The sequence below is a fragment of the Mastomys coucha genome, unplaced genomic scaffold, assembly GCF_008632895.1.
Source record: "Mastomys coucha isolate ucsf_1 unplaced genomic scaffold, UCSF_Mcou_1 pScaffold13, whole genome shotgun sequence".
Taxonomy (NCBI): domain Eukaryota; kingdom Metazoa; phylum Chordata; class Mammalia; order Rodentia; family Muridae; genus Mastomys; species Mastomys coucha.
The window spans coordinates 4220575-4242213 of record NW_022196895.1 but is presented as its reverse complement, the minus strand read 5'-3'; the positions used below and the strand labels follow the sequence as shown (position 1 = coordinate 4242213).

The 21639-nt window shown below is 39.7% G+C and overlaps 1 protein-coding gene across 3 annotated transcripts in view; it reads left to right on the top strand.

The window, feature by feature from the left end:
• Mpp7 (membrane palmitoylated protein 7) overlaps positions 1-21639 on the top strand; it is a 261478-nt gene that overhangs the window by 48634 nt on the left and 191205 nt on the right. For all 3 annotated transcript variants that reach the window (XM_031364935.1, XM_031364936.1, XM_031364937.1), the window contains exon 2: positions 11180-11323. In XM_031364935.1, the coding sequence (XP_031220795.1) occupies positions 11287-11323 (37 nt within the window). In that variant the 5' untranslated portion in view covers positions 11180-11286. The remainder of the gene's footprint in view (positions 1-11179; positions 11324-21639) is intronic.

Genomic DNA, 21639 nt, shown 5'->3' with positions numbered 1-21639 from the left:
CACACACACACACACACACACATGCATACACACCACACACAGACATGCATGCACATGTACCCCCACATAAATCCTTTCACAGAAGCATAAGTATGTTAATGTAACATTTTAGACCATACCCCTAATTAGTAGCAAATGTATTTAATTCTTGGCTCAATAGAACAGTTTTTTTCTCATATGTATTTTTGCTTCTAATTTGTTACTCTATGTTTTGCATAGAGAGAACATCTTGTGCACTGTGTGAAAGCATTCACCTATCAATAAAAAGCCTTTGGCCAGTGAGTTGAGGCAGGATTAGAAGAAGGGAAACTGGTAGATAAGAGAGAGGATTTCTGGGATAGAAATAGGTGTGGAAAGAAAATTCACCCTAGAGACAGAAGAAGGTGGTCACATGAAACTGAGGACCAAGTAACTAGCCACGTGGCAGAATGTAGAGTAGAATTAATGGGTTGTACAGTTATGAGCTAGTCAGGAAATGGTCTAAGGCTTTGATCTAGGCATTTATCCATATATAAGAAGTCTCAAGAGTTGTTATTTTGGGAACAAAGTGGGTAGAAAATCCGAAATTTATAGATGGCAAAGTCTATGACTACAATCTTGCTTAAAAGACATGTAGACATTGGACCTCTACCTGCCGATGAAATTGGCAGTTTGTTTAGGATATTCTTTTCTGTTAGCATCAAAGCCTGATGTGACTGGTTAGAATCACAAAACATGTTAGCAAACTTTTGTTGGATATATGCCTGCTGGTTATATATTTGCTTTGGATGAATCTTATCCATGCATGATTTTATAATACAGTACTACAAAATTGGAAAATATTGCTTACTAGATTGGCACATCTTCTAAGCAGTATCAACACATTGGCATTGGCTGGTGTTACCATAGACCTTCCCCTGAAGGTATCAGAGCTCATAGTACAGGATGACAGGGGACTCAGGAATCAACTGAGGAGAGACAGACTCTATAGTCTGAAAATATATGCAAACATTTGCTCAAAACCTCCTATTTTTATTATTATCATCATCATCATCATCTTACACCATTAATATTTAATATGATTTGTCTTGAAGTTATAGATTCACTTATTTCCAGGTAATTCAATTCCAGTACCCACATAACTTTAAGGGATCCACACCCTTCTTAGGCACACATTGACATTTGCTAAATTTACCATAGTCTATCTTCTAACTTCTCTTTTAAGGAAGAATGCTTCTCTGTGATAGCAGTGATTGCCACAGTTTAGGACTGAAGATTAACGTGGGTGTTTTAATGAGAGCCTTGCTGGCTTTACCACAACTCTACTTCATACATCTTCTTCCTTTTGTCACAGATTATTAAAAAGATGGACAGCCAAATCTCAGTGTCATTCTTTATAGAAATAGAAAAAATGGCCTTCAGGTCTGTCTGGGCCTGTGCCCTGAGCAGACTTTGGGCGCAAACTCTGCAGCAAGTTGCACAATACCCAAATGAAGCTCTACTCCCAGATACTCTAACATACCCAGGATCCCAGGATCCCAGGACACCATGGAAAAACTCAAACCTTTGAATTATTGGCATAGATGAGGGAAAGAATTCCAAGTCATGACATACACCAGGCATTCAACAAAATCATAGAAGAAAACATCTCTAAATTATGGAAAGACATTAAGTATACAGATTAAAAAACCACACAGAATACCGAACAGATAAAACCAGAAAAGAAAATCCTCATGGCATATCATAGTTAAAACACTAAGTATACACAACAAAGAAAGTATTGAAAGCTGCAAGAGAAAAAAATGCAAATCATGTATAAAGGAAACCCCATCAACATAACAGCCGATTTCTCAATGGAAACATTGAAAGCCAGAGAGCCTAAAGCAGTACACTCCACATCCTAAAAGACCATGTCAGGCGACCTAAAATAATATATGCAGGAAAACCATCTGTTGTGAGTGAAGGAGCAAGACATTTTTTCCATGACTTAAAAAGCCTAAAAATTTTGTAAACAACAAAACAAGCCTAAGGAAAGTACAGGAAACTATTTCAGATGGAGAAAAAGGAGCGTAGCAGAGAAACTCTGGTAGTAAATACAAAACCATAATCATTAAAACCAAAATACAACTGAGAATAAACACCATCACCACAGTCAGTAACACGATGACCACAGTTTCAACAAGATCTTTAAATACCAGTGGCCATGATTCTCCAAACAAAAGACACAGACTGACCAAATGTATCAAAAACCAAAACCCACCTCTCTTTTGCCTAGAAGAAACATATCTTAGTTCTAAAGATAGGAACTGCCTTAGAGTAGAAGGATGGACAGAGAACTTCAATCAAATGGGACCTGGAATCGAGGAGGTGTTGCTATTTTCTACAAAGTGGACTAAATCTAAAACTAACTGGAACAGATAAAGAGGGACACTTCATTCTAGTCAAGGGAAGAATTAACCAGGAAGTCATTGCTATCTGAAACATATATGCACTAAACTCAGGGGCACCCAATTTCGTAGAAAGTCTCCTATTGGAATTAATGGTACACATTAACATTGATATATTAATAGTAGGTGATTTAAGTACTACTCCTTCCTCAATAAACAGGTCATGTGGATAGAAACATAAACAAACATCATACATCAAATGGACCAAACATCTTTTCATTGCTAACAGTAAAGAACAAATATTCTACTAAGCAGCACTTAAAAAACTTTTTAAAAATAGTCTACATCCTGAGACAAAAAAAACTTTACAAATTCAAAAAGATCCAAATCACCCCATTTTCTATCTTACCATAATGCAATAAAACTTAAAATTGACAGTAAAACATCAACAACAAAATATTTCTAGTAAATATGAAAATTCAAAATGACATTGCTAAACATTATAACTCATTACTAAACAGTGAATAGGTCAAAGAAGAAACCAAGAAACTCAAAATGTGGGAAAGCAAACAAACCAAACCTAAACATACTGTATGTCAAGAAACAGAAAAAGAAGAGTAGAAATCAACCAAAAAACAAAACAAAACAAAAACCCAAAAACAAACAGTGTAAGGAATGAATGAATCTTAGTGCTGGTTCTTTGAAACAATCAGCGAAATCATCGCAATCTTGGCCGGAACTAACAAAAGGAAAGAAAGAGAGGACCAGAATTAACAGAATTAGAAATGAACTAAGAAAAGGAAAGAAAGAGGATCCAGATTAACAGAATTAGAAATGAACAAGGAAGCATTACAACAGACACTAAAGAAATTCTATAGAATAAGGGAATGTTTTTATAATCTTTGCTCAACAAAGCTGGAAAGCCTAAAAGGAGTTGCTATCTCTTTTTTTTTTTTTTTGAGACAGGGTGACAGGGTTTCTCTGTGTAGCCCTGGCTGTCCTGGAACTCACTCTGTAGACCAGGCTGGCCTTGAACTCATGCGCCACCACCGCCCTGCAGGAGTTGCTATCTTAATAGAGGCAATGAAACCACCAAAATTAAATCTAAGAAGTTATCAACTTAAACAGATCTTGACAAGTAAGGAGACTGAAATACTAATAAATAGGCTTCTAGGAAAAAAAAAGGCTTAGAACCAGGTGGATTCACAGTAGAATTCTACCAACCATTTGAAAAAGACTTGCAGTTAGGCATCCATTCCTCAGCTATTGTATAACAACAGCAAACAAAAAGAGCCCTCCCAAACTCCTAAGAAACCAATGCCACTCTAACACCTGAGCCAGACAAAGACAGCATGACAATAAAGGAAAATTACAAGCCAATATCTCTAGTGAAATACTCTATAGAATACAAATAGAATACACTTACGCATGCAAAGATTATACACTATGACCAAGTTGGCTTCATCCCTGAAATGCAGGAATGGTTTAATGTATGGAAGCCAGTCAATGTAATAAACTGTATGAATGGATTTAATGACAAAAATCACATGTTCGTCTCAATAGATGCAGAGAAAGCCTTTGTCAAAATGATACCTTCATGATAAAAGTCCTAGAGAAGAATGGAGGGAACATACCTCAGCATAGTAAAAGCTATGCACAATAAACCCACAGGCAATCCAACTGAAATCAGGAATGAGACAGGGACATCTACTCTCTCTATCCCTCTTCAGTACTGTCCTCTGAGCACTAGCTGGAGGAGTAAAGCAAGAAAAGGAAATTAAAGGGATACAAATAGAGAAAGAGGTCATACTATCCTCTTTGCAGATGATGTAGTCCTATATACATTAGAGATCCAAAACTTATACCAGGAAACTTCTAGAAATGATAAACAAATTCAGCAGCACGGTAGGGTACAGAATCAGCTTGCACAAATAAATAGCTTTTCAAAAAAAAAAATCCCACAAACATATAGGGAAGGAGGTCGTGGATAACAGTACCATTCACAGTTAGCTTAGTAATAGGTTAGGAGTAAGTCTAACGAAGGAAGTGATGGACCTCTATAATGAAAACTCTAAACCTGAAGAAACAAATAGACACTAGAAAATGGAAAGACGTTCCATGATGCTGGATGGGTAGCTTCAGCAGCTTAAAAGTTGACAAAGATGTAAAAAAAAAAAAATGGTTAAAAAGAAAGCATCTTTCAGAGCTCGGGGAGTCTGGTGGAAGAGAGAGGGATAGAATTGAGTGAGCTAGAGAGTCAAGGATACAACAAGAAGACCTACAGAGTCAACTAACTTGGGCCCATGGAGGCTCACAGAGACTGAACCACTAACCAAAGTCTATACAAGGGCTGAACCTAGGTCCTACACACTTGTAGTAGATGTGCAACTTGGTCTTTCTTTTTTTGCTTTTTAAATTTTTTTTATTAGATATTTTCTTTATTTACATGTCATATGATTTCTCCTTTCCCAGTTTTCCCTCCCCCCAAAAAACCCCCCCAAAAACAACAAGAACAAACCCCTGTTGCCTCCCCCTCCCCCTGCTTGCCACTCCACCTTCTCCCACTTATTGGCTTTGGCATTCCCCTACACTGGGGCTTAGAGCCTTCACAGAGCCAAGGGCCTCTCCTTCCATTGATAACGCATGCTCTGCTATACGCATGCTGCCAGAGCCATCAGTCCCACCATGTGTACTCCTTGGTTGGTGGTTTAGTCCCTGGGAGCTCTGAGGGTACTAGTTAGTTCATATTGTTGTTCGTCCTAAGGGGCTGCAAACCCTTCAGCTCCTTGGGTCCTTTCTCTAGCTTCTTCATTGGGGACCCTGTACTCAGTTCAATGGATGGCTGTGAGCCTCTACTTCTGTATTGGTCAGGTACTGTCAGAGCCTCTCAGGAGACAGCTATATCAGGCTGGCTTGTCCTTCCTTCAGTCTCTGCTTCATAGTTAGTCTCTGCAACTCCTTCCGTGGGTATTTTGTTCCCCTTTTTAAGAAGGAATGAAATGTCCACATTTTGGTCTTCCTTCTTCTTGAGTTTCTTGTGGTTTGTGGGATGTTCTTCCTGTATTCTGAACTTCTGGGCTAATAACCACTTATCAGAGAGTGCATACCATGTGTGTTCTTTTGTGATTGGATTACCTCACTCAGGATGATATTATCCAGATCCATCCATTTCCCTAAGAATTTCCTAAATTCATTGTTTTTAATAGCTAAGTAGTACTCCATTGTGTACTACTCTATTGTGTAGTACTCCACTGTGGGACTGCATGAAACTAAAAAACTTAGCACAGCAAGAAAAGTAATCAACTGGATGAAAAGGAGGCCCATGAAATGGGAAAGAATTTCTGAGAGAGGTGTAATATCCAGAATATACAAAGAACACCAAAAATAGAGTAAAAAAAAGTCCAAACCAAAATCAAACAGCTCATTTGAAAAGTGGGTTTGGCATCTGAATAGAGAGTTTGCAAAAGAAGGAGGAGGAAGGGAGGGAGGAGGGAAGAAGGAGGAGGAGAAGGAAGAGGAGAAAGAGGAGGAGGAGGAGAAGAAGGTGGTGGCAGCTAAGAAATAGCTCAAATATGTTCATAATCCCTATCAATTAGGGAGACACACACAAATCAAGACAACGTTGTGATTTTTTTCCTCTCCCAGTTAGAATGGCAGAAATCAGTAGCGCAGCCCACCAACAGCGAATGCTGGAGAGGATGTGGGGAGCAGGGAGCTATCATTCACTATTGGTGTTTGCAGTCTGGTACAGCCACTATGGAAATCAGTGTGGAGATTCTCAACAGCTAAAATACATCTACCATATGACCCAGCTGTACCACCCCACAAGACTTGATATCATTGTCCAAGATACTTGCTCAGCCATGTTTATTGCTATGGTATTTATAATGGCTACGAAATGGACACAACCTAAATGTCCTACAATTAAAAAGTAGATATTAAAAATGTGGTGCCTATATACTGTGGATATTAATAAAACAAAACTACCAACTTCTCAGGTAAATGAATGGAACTAGAAAAGGTCATTCTGAGTAATGTAGTCCAGACCCAGAAAGACTAATGTCCCATATTCTTTGTTATCAGAGACTTCTAGCTCCAACCCTTTATATGTGAGCACATTGCCAATAATAACTACAGAAGCTAGGACAGTACACTGGAGCTGCTGTCAGGATATAGAGGTTTGAGAGCAATAGAGAGGGGAATGGCAGGGTTATGTAATTTCATAGGGAAATGGAAAAGGGGGGATCCTTATAGAGGTAAATATATAAGAAGTGGGAAGAGGGTTAAAGAATTGCAGGAACCAGGTGATCTGATACGGGAAATGGGAAGGGGGGGATCCCTGGGGAGGAAGAGGAGGTCAAATATGGTAGAAGCAGGCAGGGAGATGAAATAGCAATGAGATAACTGAAAAAAATCACGAAGACTCAAATTATAAACTATTTACAAAACAAAACAACTACAGGGTACCCCCCAAACCCTACAGGGCACAAAATGTAGAGTGTAAATATACATACAGTTTTAAGAGATTTTTCTCATCTAGGCTAACAGCTTTCTCTCCAGTAATCAGGGGCCACTTAAAAACCCCAACACCAGACATGAGACGTTCTCTTTAGAGTTGTTGGCAAGGCTCTCTAAGAGACCACCCCCCAAACACACAGTCTGTTGTGCTTGGTTGCCCCTGGCCCCCACCCCAAGAGGTGGAAGGTAATTCCGGATTGCTAGAGACACCATGTGCATCAGAAACATGGTTCAGAGACCTCTGAGCTGGGACTTCCCCTTCCTGAGGGCTAGGTTTCATGGTCCTTATTCATGCCAAGGTACCAGTGCTTTTACTGGATGTTGAAAGTGCAAAGGAGAAATGTTATTTCAGCATTTTTTCCCAAACATAGTTAAGCTTCATGCTCCTCCTTTCCCCCTGCAAGGTCTTTTAGGTGGTAGTGGTTTGTGGCTGTTTTATGAGAACTATTTATGTGCACAGCACACATACTGTTTCTGTTTGCTTGCTTATATGTGGCACTGGAAGACTCCAAAGCTCTCAAGGCATGGGTCCTACTAGTGAGCTACACCCTAAGCCCAAACATCATTTCTTGTGAACAGATTTGTAGCACCGAGCTGTCTGGCTCTGTTGTATTCTTACAGCTACGTCTCTGAAGATTTGCAGATATGTTAACAGATATTAGAGTGTTTCATTAACTAATGTTACTAATGAATCTCCCAAACTGCCTTTTAAAGATTTGCAATGTTAGATTCATTTTGTAGACATTATTCTTACTTGGATTATTTCATTGTTCTGTTAGATTCAGAACTGGAAGCCTGACTGTTAAATCCCTGATCATGGCCATTGTCTCCCGAAATAACAGGCCACTGATAATTTGCAGAATGCTTCCACGTTCAGGAAAACTTGCCCAAGTAGAGATTGATTTATTGTTTTCTTCACTGTATATGCTCACATTAAGCAATAATTTTGCAGGGAACTATGTTGCTGGATGAATTAAGTCAATTTTTGCTTTACAAGAAATCAAAAAGCTCCTTGGGCCGGTGAGATAGCTTACCAGTGAATGTGCTTGCTGGGTAAGCCTGGGGAGCTGAGTTAGATCTCTGGAACTCAGGGTGAAAGGAAAGAATTGAATCCCCAAAGTTGTCCTGGGTTCTTCTCCGTGTGTTGTAACATCCGTGTATCTTACATGTATAACACAGATACATGTGCATGCACACACACAGACACACACGCATGCTTGCACACATCACCATCACGATCATCCTTCAGGCACTTGCAGTTCTGTCATTGGCCACTGGATGTCAGCAGTGCTACAGAAGCATTGAATGTAGTTAGGGTAGAATTGAACATTTTTGAGCACGTAGACCTTCATGTAGTTCACTGTTTCCACGTGATCAATGCCAGGAAAACCTGATCCAGTGTGATATATAGAAGCAAGGTACAACTGGAACAGTGAAGTTTCAGAAATCAGCCTTTTTAAAGGAGAACTGTAATGGCCCTGTTGGGTATTGTAAATGCCTCAGGTGCATTTGATACTGCTGTTATGTTCCTGGCATCCAGGTCTTTCTCTTTTTTATGGAAAGATGGATTGAACTTCAATTTAAGAATATCCAGTAATCCCTCTCAGGACATACTGTAACAGCTGGTATTTTTGTGTTGTAGTAAATCGGTTCCATACAACAGTCAGCAATAATTACGGCTGTATTCTGACAAATTCCAAAGCATTTTCAATCAATTTAGCCAAGGAAAATAACATTATTACACAAAAATTTAACCCAATTTGAAAGTTAAATCCAGCAACACTACTTTATTCCACAAAATGCTGTGCATTTTTCTAGTTAGGATTCTATCAAACTGCTTTTAAAAATTCGTACACTTGCACTATTCTAGGAGGAGAATTATGTTGTATAATATATTCTTAGAAGATTATTACTTTTTGATAAACATGCAGCCTGGGACAAATTTAACCTTGATGGTTGATTCATCCTGAAAAAAATGAGAAATGCTAATTCCTTTCATGTGTAGTAACACTGGCTTAAAAAATGTTTTGAAGTGGGATATCAGGTTTTTGTCAATATTCCTGCAATGAGTACTGTCCCAAATTCTATTAAATTTTATGGTTTTTTGATAAAAGCATACATTGTGTTATGTGACATATGTAGTTTATAAATGTGAAACACCGTGAGTTCTTTAGGTGGTGAAAAGGTGGGGTTAGCAAAGAATGCATGTGTTTCTGTGTTTGTGGTGACCGTGCTCAGCAAATTCTGACTTCTCGTGGCCTAAAGAGCTAAGTTATATGTACACAGACACGTGAAAAGTACCATATCTCCTTACATCATGAAGAGGTATTACCCCAGTGGTAGAAGTATGTATGAATGCACTTTATATGCGTTCAATGGGTGTCTTAATTTCTTTCCTGTAAGAAAGATAAAACTCTTCAAGGGCCAGGAAGTGGGAGAGGATGGGTTGGTGAGCAGGGGAAGTGGGGAGGGAATAGGGTTTTTTCTCGGAGGGGAACCGGGAAGGGGGATATCATTTTAAATGTAAATAAAGAAAATATCTAATAAAGAAGAGAAAAGAAAGAAAGTAAAACCCATTTTAAAAAAAAGAAAGAGCCTGTTAATGTATTCTTTAGATTATTGGTGGTCTTTCTGGAGTTCTGTTTGCTTTGAATTACTTCATCTATCTCCTTGCTTTATATAAGGAATATTTTTATGTAGTTGAATCTTAATCCTGATTAGAATAATTTATGAGACCAAAGCAAAGTTTCCTTGTAAGATTTTTGGAGAAAAGGCGGTGTCTAAGCTGGGCGTGAGTGAGGCCTGGCTCGCCTTCTCCTTTTTATTTTTAATTTTTAACTCAGTGAGTTATATTTTTGCTTGGAATTTAAATAACTGCCATCCTGTGTTTAATTAGCGCCTCTCTCTGTATGGGTGTGTAGTATGATCGGACTGTGTTTGCCTCTGTCATAATGGAAAACAGATGGGAGGACATCACAGCAGGTAGTCAAGTCCAGGAAAGTCTATTTGATGGTGGATTTTTTTTTTTTAAATATCAGTTTTCACTTTGACAATTAAAATGCTAATTTAGAAGGCTTTACTGGAATTTTACAGCTGTATTTTTCTCAAGTAAAAGCTGGCAAGCTCGTTTGTCGTTATTCTGTAATATGAATCAGCAATTTAGAGTCTTTAGGAATTGAAGTGAATCATTTTCCAGTGTTTACAATGTCTGTTTTTCTTGTTGCCTTTAATATATGTTAAAATATGCTTTTAAGTGACTGAGTTTGCTGTATGGCAAATTGGGGGAAAATGTACTAAAATGCTTTGTATAGTTATGATTTCAGCAAAAATGTAAATGATATTTATTTTCCGTTGTTAATCTGCAGCGATCCAAATTTAAAACACATGGCGGGCTCACTCTTAGGCGCTAGGCAGGGTGGATTGTAATCTCCCCTGCTTCCTTGTATGTTTTAACTTTATAATTGTATTGCCGGAATTAAAGAAATAAACTACCACACAGCCAGCTTTTATCATTTATTTACTCTGTGCAAGGCATGTCTTGACACATTTAATTATCATGCAGCTCTGAGTTATTATCTTCATTTGCATATAAGGAAATTAAGGCTTAATAAGATTAAATAAGTTACCCAAGATCACAGAGCCAGCAGGGTTAAAGATTAAGCCCAAGCTTGCCTCGCACAGCTTTTACACGATATCTCCTACCATTTTATTGTGAGATAACCTTAGGCTAGTCAGTGAAAATTGTGTATTTTCCAGGGTATAACCAAGCTTATTTTTTACTAAAAGAAGGTTTAGCTTGGATTGCTGGCATTTCTGTGAGTTGTATCAATGCCCTGCTTCTAGCTGAGCAATTTTGTCAAGGAGATGCTCGGCCTGTGGTAGAGAACTTTGCAGCTGTTGTACTGGAATGAACTCTACAGAGCTGTAGCTTGCTAGTGACTCCAAGAGTCTCTGCTAGACATTGGGACTTATAGCTAGAAATAGGATAAGAGAGGGAGGGAGTGGCTACACAGACTCTTCTGAGAGGTCAGGGTGCTCTCATCATGGTAGTCCTTGACATGTGCAGGGGCAGTATACTTTCAGTTAGAAATGACGTCGGAATCATTAAGTCTCCTGTTATCAGCCTGGCACTGAGGAAAAAAATATTCTTTAGAAGAATTATGATTGCTCTAATATAGTGTTAAATGCAAATTTTAAATTAGTTAGAAGGTGTTTGATTTAGTGATACTTGCATATATATATATACATATATATACCTATATACATATATATTTAAATGTTACTTTTCTTCATAGGAAAGGCTTGTAAGACCACTCTTGACGAAATACAACTGCAGTCTATTAAATTTCCTGGAGCTTTCTGAGACAAGAGAGTGGACGGCCACACATCCAAAGCCTGCATCATGCCAGCACTGGCCACAGGATCTGCTTGCGACATGGGTATGAGAAGCCAAGGGGATAGTTTTCCCTTTATTCTTGAATCAGTATTGTTCCCAGTGACTGTGACATTGCGGGTACAAATAAGCCACATTTGTCTTTCTGTGACCAACATAAAATCTGTCCCAATCAGGTCTGAACTAGACAGCAGTGACTGTGGGGTCTTTGGACTGCTTCCTGCTCCAGGTGGGGCTGCCCATGCCTTTACCTTGCTTTTGGAACAACATTGTGCATTTAATTGTTTAAAATGAAGTATTTGAGAATGTTCTGGCAAATATTGTCATGCCCATCTGCACCACGGTCACTCTCTTTTGGTTTTTTTTTTTTTTTTTTTTTTTTTTTTTTTTTTTTTTTTTTTTTTTTTTTTTTGGTTTTTCAAGACAGGGTTTCTCTGTGTAGCCCTGACTGTCCTGGAACTCACTCTGTAGACCAGGCTGGCCTTGAACTCAGAAATCCACCTGCCTCTGCCTCCCAAGTGCTGGGATTAAGGGCGTGCGCCACCACTGCCGGGTACATGTTTCTTAAAGCACACACCATGCATATAAAATTTCCTTAGCACGTCTTTGGCATCCTTGCAGTCAGCACTGTCTAAGTATAGAGTCCTACATGCTTTTCAGAACTGTTCAGAATAAGGAGAGCGGCTAGGACTGAAATCCAGTATGTTTCATGAGTGTGAAGCACTGGATTTAATCCTCAATACAAAAGAGAAAAAAAAGAGTGAGTGGGGTTAGGAAATAGGCTTTCCGTTTGCTTGTTTTGATTGGCTTGAGGCAGGGTTTGCTCCATGTATCCTAGATTAGCCTTCAAGCTCACAGTCTTCCTGACTCAGGCTCACGAGCTCTTGAATATTATGAGTGCCACTATACTCAGGCCATGACTCATCAAAAGAAGTGGCAGCATAATGTCAATGAAAAGAGTGTCTGGTGTGTCACAATGGTCATGGGGTCCCTGATATCTGGGACCCCATGAAGTACCTGAGGCATCTGACTCTCTGGCCACCCCTCCAACCATTCTAGTCACAGCATCACTGTTTCCCGTTTAAGCATTCTTAGTGTGTACTCTCTGCAAGTGCAACCTGCTTCCTCTTCCTCCCCATCTATCAGTAGATTTCCCCTCCTAGAGACATGGACTGGGATTAGTTTTTTTGTTGTGAGGCAATTTTAGTTTTTTGTTAAATCCTGTTAAACTTTAATTTTTCCCCCCCTCAGGATGTTAATTGGGAAGTCAACTCCCTTGAAAAATTTTTTCTTTCTAGTTTTTTTTATAGTTTTGTATTTTGTTGTACTATGCAGAGTGAATAAGTGAGCTTCCTGTGGTGACATGATAATTATAGATAAAAATTTTCTATGTGTGAATATACTGTCATTGTATAGTATATTTTGTACTTCCCTATTCATCGAAATGGTGTTAGCTTAATTGATAGCAAAGTATTGCTAATGGCATACAACTGAAAGGCTGATTGAAATATAGGTTTACAGTTGAGAGCTGTTGGTCACAGATGGCTGGTATGGAATTTACAAAGAGCTTCCCCATACAGCCATGTCACTTACACCAGAAAGTTACTGACTTATGGCACCTGCTTTCTGGTGTTTTCTAGCCTATGTGCTAGAAGGTTTGAGTCAGGCATGGAAGACATGCCTGTTCCCAGGCCACTGTGTGGTGTTTGCGTCCAGTGTTTAGAGTTTATGCTTAGAACTCTGTACAGGTGCAGTTGACCCTCTTTTTTTACTCATGTCATATTGCCTAGCAACATTGTTGATGCTGTGTTGCCATTGAGTCTCCAAGAAAATTAAGCTACAATGACACTGATGATCAGATCACAGAAGGAAGGCTCCGACATGCCTATTGTAGTCATTTGGGAAAACACTGTGTGATGCGTGGTATACAAATGTATATGTATGGGTGTGTACCCTTATGTAGGTGTGGATGCCAGAGAAAGATGTGGGTGTCCTGGTCTATCACTCTGTGCCCTTTGAAGTAGGGTCTCTCACCTAGTAGGGCTAGGCTGTTGGGCAACCAGCAAGCAAGACTTATTCATCCTCCTGTCTGCCCACCCCCAACACCACTCACTTACATGCTTGTATACACATACACTCACATACAAACATGCACTCACATAGTTATATATCTGCATGTCTAGCTTTTTATGTTGTGCTACAGATTCGAACTTGGTTCTTCATGCTTACACAGAGAGCACATTTACTCTTTGGTTCATTTCCCCAGTCCTGGAAATGCTTTTATTAGTTACTTTTTTAAAATTAGTTACTGTTTTTAGTTACTTTTATTATTTTTTATAATCCAGTCACTGCCCCCCTCCCAGTCTGCCCTCCCACAGTTCCTCATCCCATTCCCCTCACCCCCACCCCTATCTCCAAGAAGATGTTCCCCTCCCCCTAAGGCCTCCCCACTCCCTAGGGCCTCAAGTCTCTTGGAGGTTAGGCACATCTTCTCTTAGTGAGGCCAGAGCAGGCAGTTCTCTGCTGTATGTGTGTCAGGGGCCCTCGGACCAGCTCGTGTATGCTACCTGGTTAATGGCCCAGTGTTTGAGAGATCTCAGGGGTCCAAGTTAGTTGAGACTGCTGGTCTTCCTGTGGGGTTGCCCTCCTCTTCAATTTCTTCCATCCTTTCTCTAATTCAACTACAGGGGTTCCCAACTTCAGTCCAGTAGTTGGGTATAAGTATCTACATCTGTCTCAGTCAGCTGCTTGTTGGGCCTATCTGACGACAGCCACATCATTAGAGAGGCTCCTGTTTGTAAGTACACCATAGATAGCATCAGTAAAAGTATGAGGTCTTTGAGCCTTTCCTTGGGATGGATCCCAAGTTGGGCCAGTCACTGGACCACCTTTCCCTCAGTCTTTTCTCCATTTTTGTCCTTGCAATTCTTTTAGACAGGAACAATTCGGGGTCAGAATTTTTGACTGTGGGATGGCAACCCCATTCCTCTCCGCTTTATGCCCTGTCTTTCTACTGGAGGTGGACTCTACAAGTTCCCTCTCCTCATTGTTGGGCTGTTTATCTAAGGTTCCTCCCTTTGAGTCTGGAGATTCTCTCACCTCCCAGGTCTCTGGTACATTCTAGAGGGTCTTCCCCGCCCCTGCCCCCGCCCAGGTTGCATATTTCTGTTCATTCTGCTGGCCCTCAGGCTAATCTCCTGCCTCTCCATACCTGATCCTGTTCCCCTTTCCCCTCACCTTTCCCACCCAGGTCCCTCACTCCTTCTGCCTCCTGTGATTGTTTTCTTTACCCTCCCAAGTGGGAATGAATATTCCTCACTTGGGCCCTTCTGCTTGTTAACCTTCTTGAGTTCTGTACATTGTATCCTAGGTATTCTGTACTTTTTTTTTTTTTTTGGCTAATATCTACCTTTTTTGGCTTAATGTCACTTAGTGAGTACATACCATGCATGTCCATTTGGGTCTGAGTTACCTCACTCAGGATGACATTTTCTAGTTTCATTCATTTGCCTGCAAAACTCAGGATGTCCTCATTCTTAATGGCTGAATAGTATTCCATTGTGTAAATGAACCACATTTTCTGTATCCATTCTTCTGTCCTGGGACAACTGACTTGTTTCCAGCTTCTGGATATCACAGGTAAGGCTGCTATGAGCATAGTGGAGGACATGCCCCTGTGGTATGGTGGGGCATCTTTTGGGTATATGCCCAAAAGTTATATAGCTGAGTCTTTAGGTAGATCTATATCCAGTTTTCTGATGGATTGATTTCCAGAGTGGCTGTACCACTGTGCAATACCACCAGCACCGGAGGAGTGTTCCTCTTTCTGCACATCCTTGCTAATATGTGCTGTTACCTGAGTTTTTGATCTTAGCTATTTTGATTGGTGTAAGGTAGAATCTCAGGGTTGTTTTGATTTTCATGTCACTGATGAGTAAGGACTTTGAATATTCCTTTAAGTGCTTCTCAGCCTTTTGAGATTCCTCTTTTGTGGATTCTCTGTTTAGCTCTAATGCACCATTTTTTGATTGGGTTGTTTAATTTTTTGAAGGCTAGCTTCTTGATTTCTTTATATATTTAGGATATTAGCCTTATATCAGATGTGGAGTTAGTGAAAATTTTTTTTCCCAATCTGCAGGTCGCTGACTTTTTCCTATTGACTATGTTTTTTGCCTTACGGAAGCTTTCCAGTTTCATGAGGTCTCGTTAATCAATTCTTGATCTTAGATCCTGAGCCATTGGAGTTATGTTTAGAAAAATTTCCCCCATGCCAATGAGTTCAAGGCTCTTTCCCACTTTCCTTTCTATTAGATTCAGTGTATCTGGTTTTATGTTGAGGTCTTTGATCCACTTGGACTTGAGCTTTGTGCAAGGTGATGAATATGGGTCTATTTTCATTTTTCTACATACAAACAGCCAGTTAGACCAGCACCATTTATTGAAGATATTTTCTTTTTTCAATTGTATATTTTTGGCTTCTTTGTCGAAGATCAAGTGTCTATAAGTGTGTGGTTTTATTTCTGGGTCTTTAATTCTATTCCACTGATCAACCTGTCTGTCTCTGTACCCGTTCTGTGCTGTTTTTATCACTATTGCTCTGTAGTACAGCTTGAGGTCAGGGATGAACTTCCCCCAAAAGTTACTTTATTGTTAAGAATTGGTTTTGCTATCCTGGGTTTTTTTGTTTTTCTGTATGAAGTGCAGAATTACTTGCTGCTGGCCGGCCGATCTGGGCCTCCCTCAACCTGCGGGAGAAACGGGGTCCTAGTCAGGTAGATGAGGCATAGGTGAAGAATGATGACAGAGACGACACATGAAGTACAGGATCTGAATGTATTTCTTAAAAATGGCATCAGACTTTTACAGTCATTGCAAAAGAGAAAGGATAAATCTAGCAGCTCAGCAGTTAAGGTACATTTGAGGCCATCTAAGACACACTGGGTCTAAAGCAGCAGCTATCTCCTCTGGACTGGTGCTGCATCCCCCAGGCCCAAGTGCTCTGGGCCCGGGGGACTGTGCACTGCATGAGTCTAAGTCCTAGTCCTTCTAAGTTCTGGTTCTAGTCAGTGTGCGAGTGAGTTCCAGCTCAAGTCCCCAAGTGCGAGTCCTAGTGCAAGTCCTGCACAAAGTGAAAAGCAGGCTTATGTGGTATACAGAAAGCAGGGCAGATGACAAGAGTCACTAGGCAGGTGACAGTCACATCAAGGTCAGTGATCTTACTGACCAAGATCACTGTATCCAGTTGTGAAGCGGAGAGCAAGGTGCCCTCCCTGCTGGGGCTAATTTGATATTCCTATGCTAATTCTCTGGTTCTGCTGGAGGCAAGGACCAGGAAGTTCAGATTTAACAGTTCCTGCTAATGCCCTTAAGTGAGGGAAGCCCTTACTCTCTAGTATGTAAAACAGTTCTTTCTTCTGTGGGACTGCCGTGAGAATTCTAACTATTTCAACAGTAAGCAATGGTGCCTGACCTCTGCCACTAACTCTGAGGACATTCTATCTGATAAGGCAGATTCCTTGAGAGAAATTCCAAGCTAAGTACAGCTAGGAATTGAATTAAGATATTTTGGAACATTGTGCTGGTCAGGAGACAATGCCCAATCTTAGCCATTTACGAATCATTTCTTGGGGAACCTTTATGCCTAAATAAGAGGGCGGCGTGTTGACGATTGGAAAGACTAATCTGGAACACGTCTGAGTTAGGAGAGGCCAGCGATTATCTGAATAACCAGGAGGCACAAACTCCCTTTTGGGGCCATAACGCCTCTTGTCTTTAATTAGGCTTTTATCCCCGATACTGCAGACGCAACTGGTGTAGACAAGTGGGCGTAGCAATTACCGGTTCCATGTCTGTGAAGAAGTGTGTTGGAATTTTGATAGGAACTTCATTGAATCTGTAGATTGCTTTTGGTAGCATGACCATTTTTACTATGTTAATCCTACCAATGCATGAGCATGGGAGATCTCTCCATTTTCTGAAGTCTTCGTCTATTTCTTTCTTGAGAAACTTGAAGTTCTTGTCATACAGATCTTTTGCTTTTTTGGTTAGTAACCCCAAGATATATTATTTGTGACTATTGTGAAGGGTGTTGTTTCCCTATTTTCTTTCTTAACCAGTTTATCATTTATTTGAGTTAATTTTATATCTAGCCACTTTGAAGTTGTATATCAGCTGTAGAAGTTCTGTGGTAAAATTTTTGGGGTCACTTATATATTATTGTATCAAAAGCAAATAGTGATACCTTGAATTCTTCATTTCCAATTTGTATTCCCTTGATCTCCTTTTGTTGTCTTATTGCTCTATCTAGAACTTTGAGTATCTTTGTATACATACAGGGAGAGTTGGCAGCCTTGTTTTGTCCCTTATCTTAGTGGGGTTCCTTCAAGTATCTCTCCATTTAATTTTATATAGGCTGTTGGTTTGCTGTATATTGCTTTTATTATGTTTAAGTATGGGCCTTGAATTCCTGATCGCTCCAATACTTTTAAAATGAAGGGGTGTTGTATTTTGTTAAATGCTTTTTCAACATCTAAAGAGATGATCATGTGATTTTTTTTTTTTTCCGTTGAGTTTCCTTATGTAGTAGATTATGTTAATGTTGAACCAACCTTGCATCACTGGGATGAATCCTATTTGATTGTGGTAAATGATAGTTTTGATGTGTTCTTGGATTCAGTTTGCTAGAATTTTATTGAGTATTTTTGCATCAATATTCATAAAAGAAATTGGTGTGAAGTTCTTTTTCTTTGTTGGGTCTTTATGTGGTTTAGGTATCAGAGTAATTGTGGCTTCATAGACTGAATTAAGTAATGCTCCTTCTCTTTCTAGTTTATGGAATAGTTTTAGGAGTATTGGTATTAGCTCTTCTTTGAAGGTCTTGTAGAATTCCATGCTAAAGCTATCTGGTCCTTGGTTTTGTTTTGTTTGTTTTGTTTGGGAGGTTTTTAACGACTGCTTCTATTTCCTTAGGGGATATGAGACTTTTAGATAGTTTACCTGCTCTTGGTTTAACTTTGGTCCATTGTCTCTGTCTAGAAAACCATCCATTTAATCTAGGCTTTCCAGTTTTGTTGAATATAGGCATTGGTAGTAGGATCTCATGATTTTTTTTTTTTTTTTTGAATTTCCTCAGTTTCTTTTGTTATGTCTCCCTTTTTCATTTCTGATTTTGTTAGTTTGGATACTCTCTCTGTACCCTTTAGTTAGTTTGGCTAGGAGTTTATCTATCTTGTTGATTTTCTCAAAGAACCAGCTTTTGGTTTTGTTGATTCTTTGTGTTGTTCTCTTTTTTCTATTTGGTTGATTTCCAGCTCTGAGTTTGACTATTTCTTGCCATTTATTCCTCTTGGGTGTCTTTTCTTATTTTCGTTCTAGGGCTTTCAGGTGTGCTGTTAAGTTGCCACTGTAGGGTCTCTCCAGGTTCTTTAGAAGGGCACTTAGTGCTATGAGTTTTCCTCTTAAGCAGTTTAGCACTGCTTTAATTGTGTTCCATAAGTTTGGGTATGCTGTGTCATCATTTTCATTGAATTCCAGGAAGTCTTTAATTTTTTTCCTTATTTTTTCCCTGACCAATTTATTACTGAGTAGAGTTGTTCAGTTTCCATGGGTATGTGGGTATTCTGTTGTTTTTGTTGTTATTGAAGTCTAGCCTTACTCAGTGGTGATCTGATAGGATCCAGGGGATTATTTCAATCTTCTTGTTTTGTGATGGATTATATGGTCAGTTTTGGAGAATGTACCATGAGGTACTGAGAAGAGGTATATTCTCTTGTTTTGTGGTGAAATGTTCTGTAGATATATGTTAAATCCATTTGGTTCATAACTTCTATTAGTTTTACCATGTCTCTGTTTAGTTTCTGTTTCAATGACCTATCCATTGATGAGAGTGGGACATTGAAGTCTCCCACTATTATTGTGTGGGGCTCAATGTGTCCTTTGAGCTTTAATAAAGTTTCTTTTATGAATGTGGGTGCCCCTGCTTTTGGGCCATATATATTTAGAATTGAGACATTCTCTTGGTGTATTTTTTCTTTCATGAATATGAAGTGTCCTTTACATCTTGTTTGATAACTTTTGGTTGAAAGTCTGTTTTATTGGCTATTATTAATGTCAAAACTCCTGCTTGTTCCTTGGGATCGTTTGCTTGGAAGACTCTTTTTTTTTTCTAGCCTTTTACTCTGAGGTAGTGTCTGTAGGTTTCTTGTACATTTATGGCCATCTCTTTCTTTAGGTTGAGGAAGTTTTCTTCTGTGATTTTGTTCAAGATGTTTTCTGGTCCATTGACCTGGGCATTTTGGTTCCCTTTTATTCCCATTATTCTTAAGTTTGGTCTTCGCATTGTGTCCTGGATTTCTTGGATATTTTAGGTAAGAAGTTTTTTATGTTTTGTATTTTCTTTGACCTTTGTGCCAGTATCTTCTAAGTTATCTTCCAAGCCTGAGATTCTCTCTTTTATCTCTTGTGTTTTGTTGTTGATGCTGTCATCTGAAGCTCCTGACCCCTTTCCTAGGTTATCCATTTCATTGTTGCCTCCATTTGTGTTTTTATTGTTTCTACTTCAGTTTTCAGATCTTGGATTGCTTTGTTCAATTCCTTCACCTGTTTGATTGTGTTTTCCTGTATTTCTTTAAGAGATTTATTTGTTTCCTCTTTAAGGGCTTCTACCTGTTTACCTGTGTTTTCCTGTATTTCTTTCAGTGAGTTATTTATATCCTCCTTAAAGGACTCTATTATCTTTATGAGAGAGGATTTTAGGTCAGCATCTTTGTTTTCAGGTGTGTTGGTATATCCAGGGCTTGCTGTGGTGGGAAAACTGGGTTCTGATTGTGCCAGGTATATTGCCTTCTTTGCAGTTGCCTCTCATCATCTGGTTATCTCTGGTGTTAATTGGCTTGGGTGTCTCTGTCAGGGACCTGGCTCCTGTATCCCAGGTTTGCTGCAGATTCCTAAGAGATCTGTGGCCCTAGCTATAGCAGATCTCCTGGGATGCCATCAGATTATGTGGTCTTCAGAGGGGAGCTGCTGCACCCAGGGCAGATGATCTGCCCTATTGCAAGTCACAGGGAGGGAGGTGGAGTTCAAACAGTGGGGATGGGTCCTGAGTCTGCTGGGCTCCTTGGGGTCCCAGCTGCTGTGTTTCTTTGGCAGTGTCCCTTATCTGTTGCCCTGGGTGCAGCAGATTTCCTGGGAGGCTTTTAGACCGTGGAGTCTTTAGAGGGGCCCCTGGCAATGCTTTTTAATGTAAAACCTTGAACATTATCCCTCCTCTCCTTTCTGCTTATTTCACTAAGGAAGAAAAGTGGCTTTTAAAAGTACAACACGAAAACATTCCTGTCTCCTCAATCTCACTTTCTTCAACATTTACCATACGTCAGATGTAGCTCAGCTGTGGTGCACATGATTAACGTGTGAGGCTCCAGGCTTGATCGGTGGCATCAGAAAAACATGTATGCTTGACTTGTCTTAAAAAAAAAAAACCACTGAGGCTGGCAAGATGCCTCAGTGGATAAGAGCACTGACTGCTCTTCCAAAAGTCCTGAGTTTAAATCCCAGCAACCACACGGTGGCTCACAACCACCCATAATGAGATCTGACGCCCTCTTCTGGTGCGTCTGAAGACAGCTACAGTGTACTTATGTATATGGTATATGCTACAGATTAAGCCATATGTTTTTTCTTCTTGCAGCATGTGGGACTGAAGCTAGACTCCTGTGCTACATAGGTACTTGACCTCTGAGCTACATCCCTAGCTCTGTTTTTTTCACTGTGATAGCAAGAGCCATTTCTTGGAGAGCTGTGTGCATGGAGTGTTATGAATGTATAGTGATGTATAGTGTGAGGTACATGTGTATCCACATCTCTGCCCTGTACTTCTGTATCATCTCCTATATCTTCTCTTGAGTCGTGCTGTTTCACATGGCTTTACAATGTCACAGACCACAGTGCTGCAAAGACAATTGTAACTGTTATAAATATTTGACCAGGAAAGATGTACACACTTAATGATGTTGTCAAGTTTGACCTCCAGACTTGTTAAGCCTGCTAACCGTACTTTGAGTGTGTTGAAGCTCCCAGTCTCCACACTCTTGCCAGTGTTCCTTACTGTAAGTCTGTGTACCTACCAGTACCAGGAAAACCATGGTATATTGAGTGATGAAGGTGGATTGTTCCTTCTGTAGAGCACATATCCATGCTTTGATCTACTTTCCTGGCCGAGATATGTTTATTCAAACCTGCTCTCTACCATTGCATTGTTTTACAATGTTCTAATTTATTTGCAGAATTTCTCATTTTACATTTTTATATATTAATTTTTTGGGCCATTTCTTCTAGTTGGCCACTTGTCTTTTTTTTTTTTTTTTT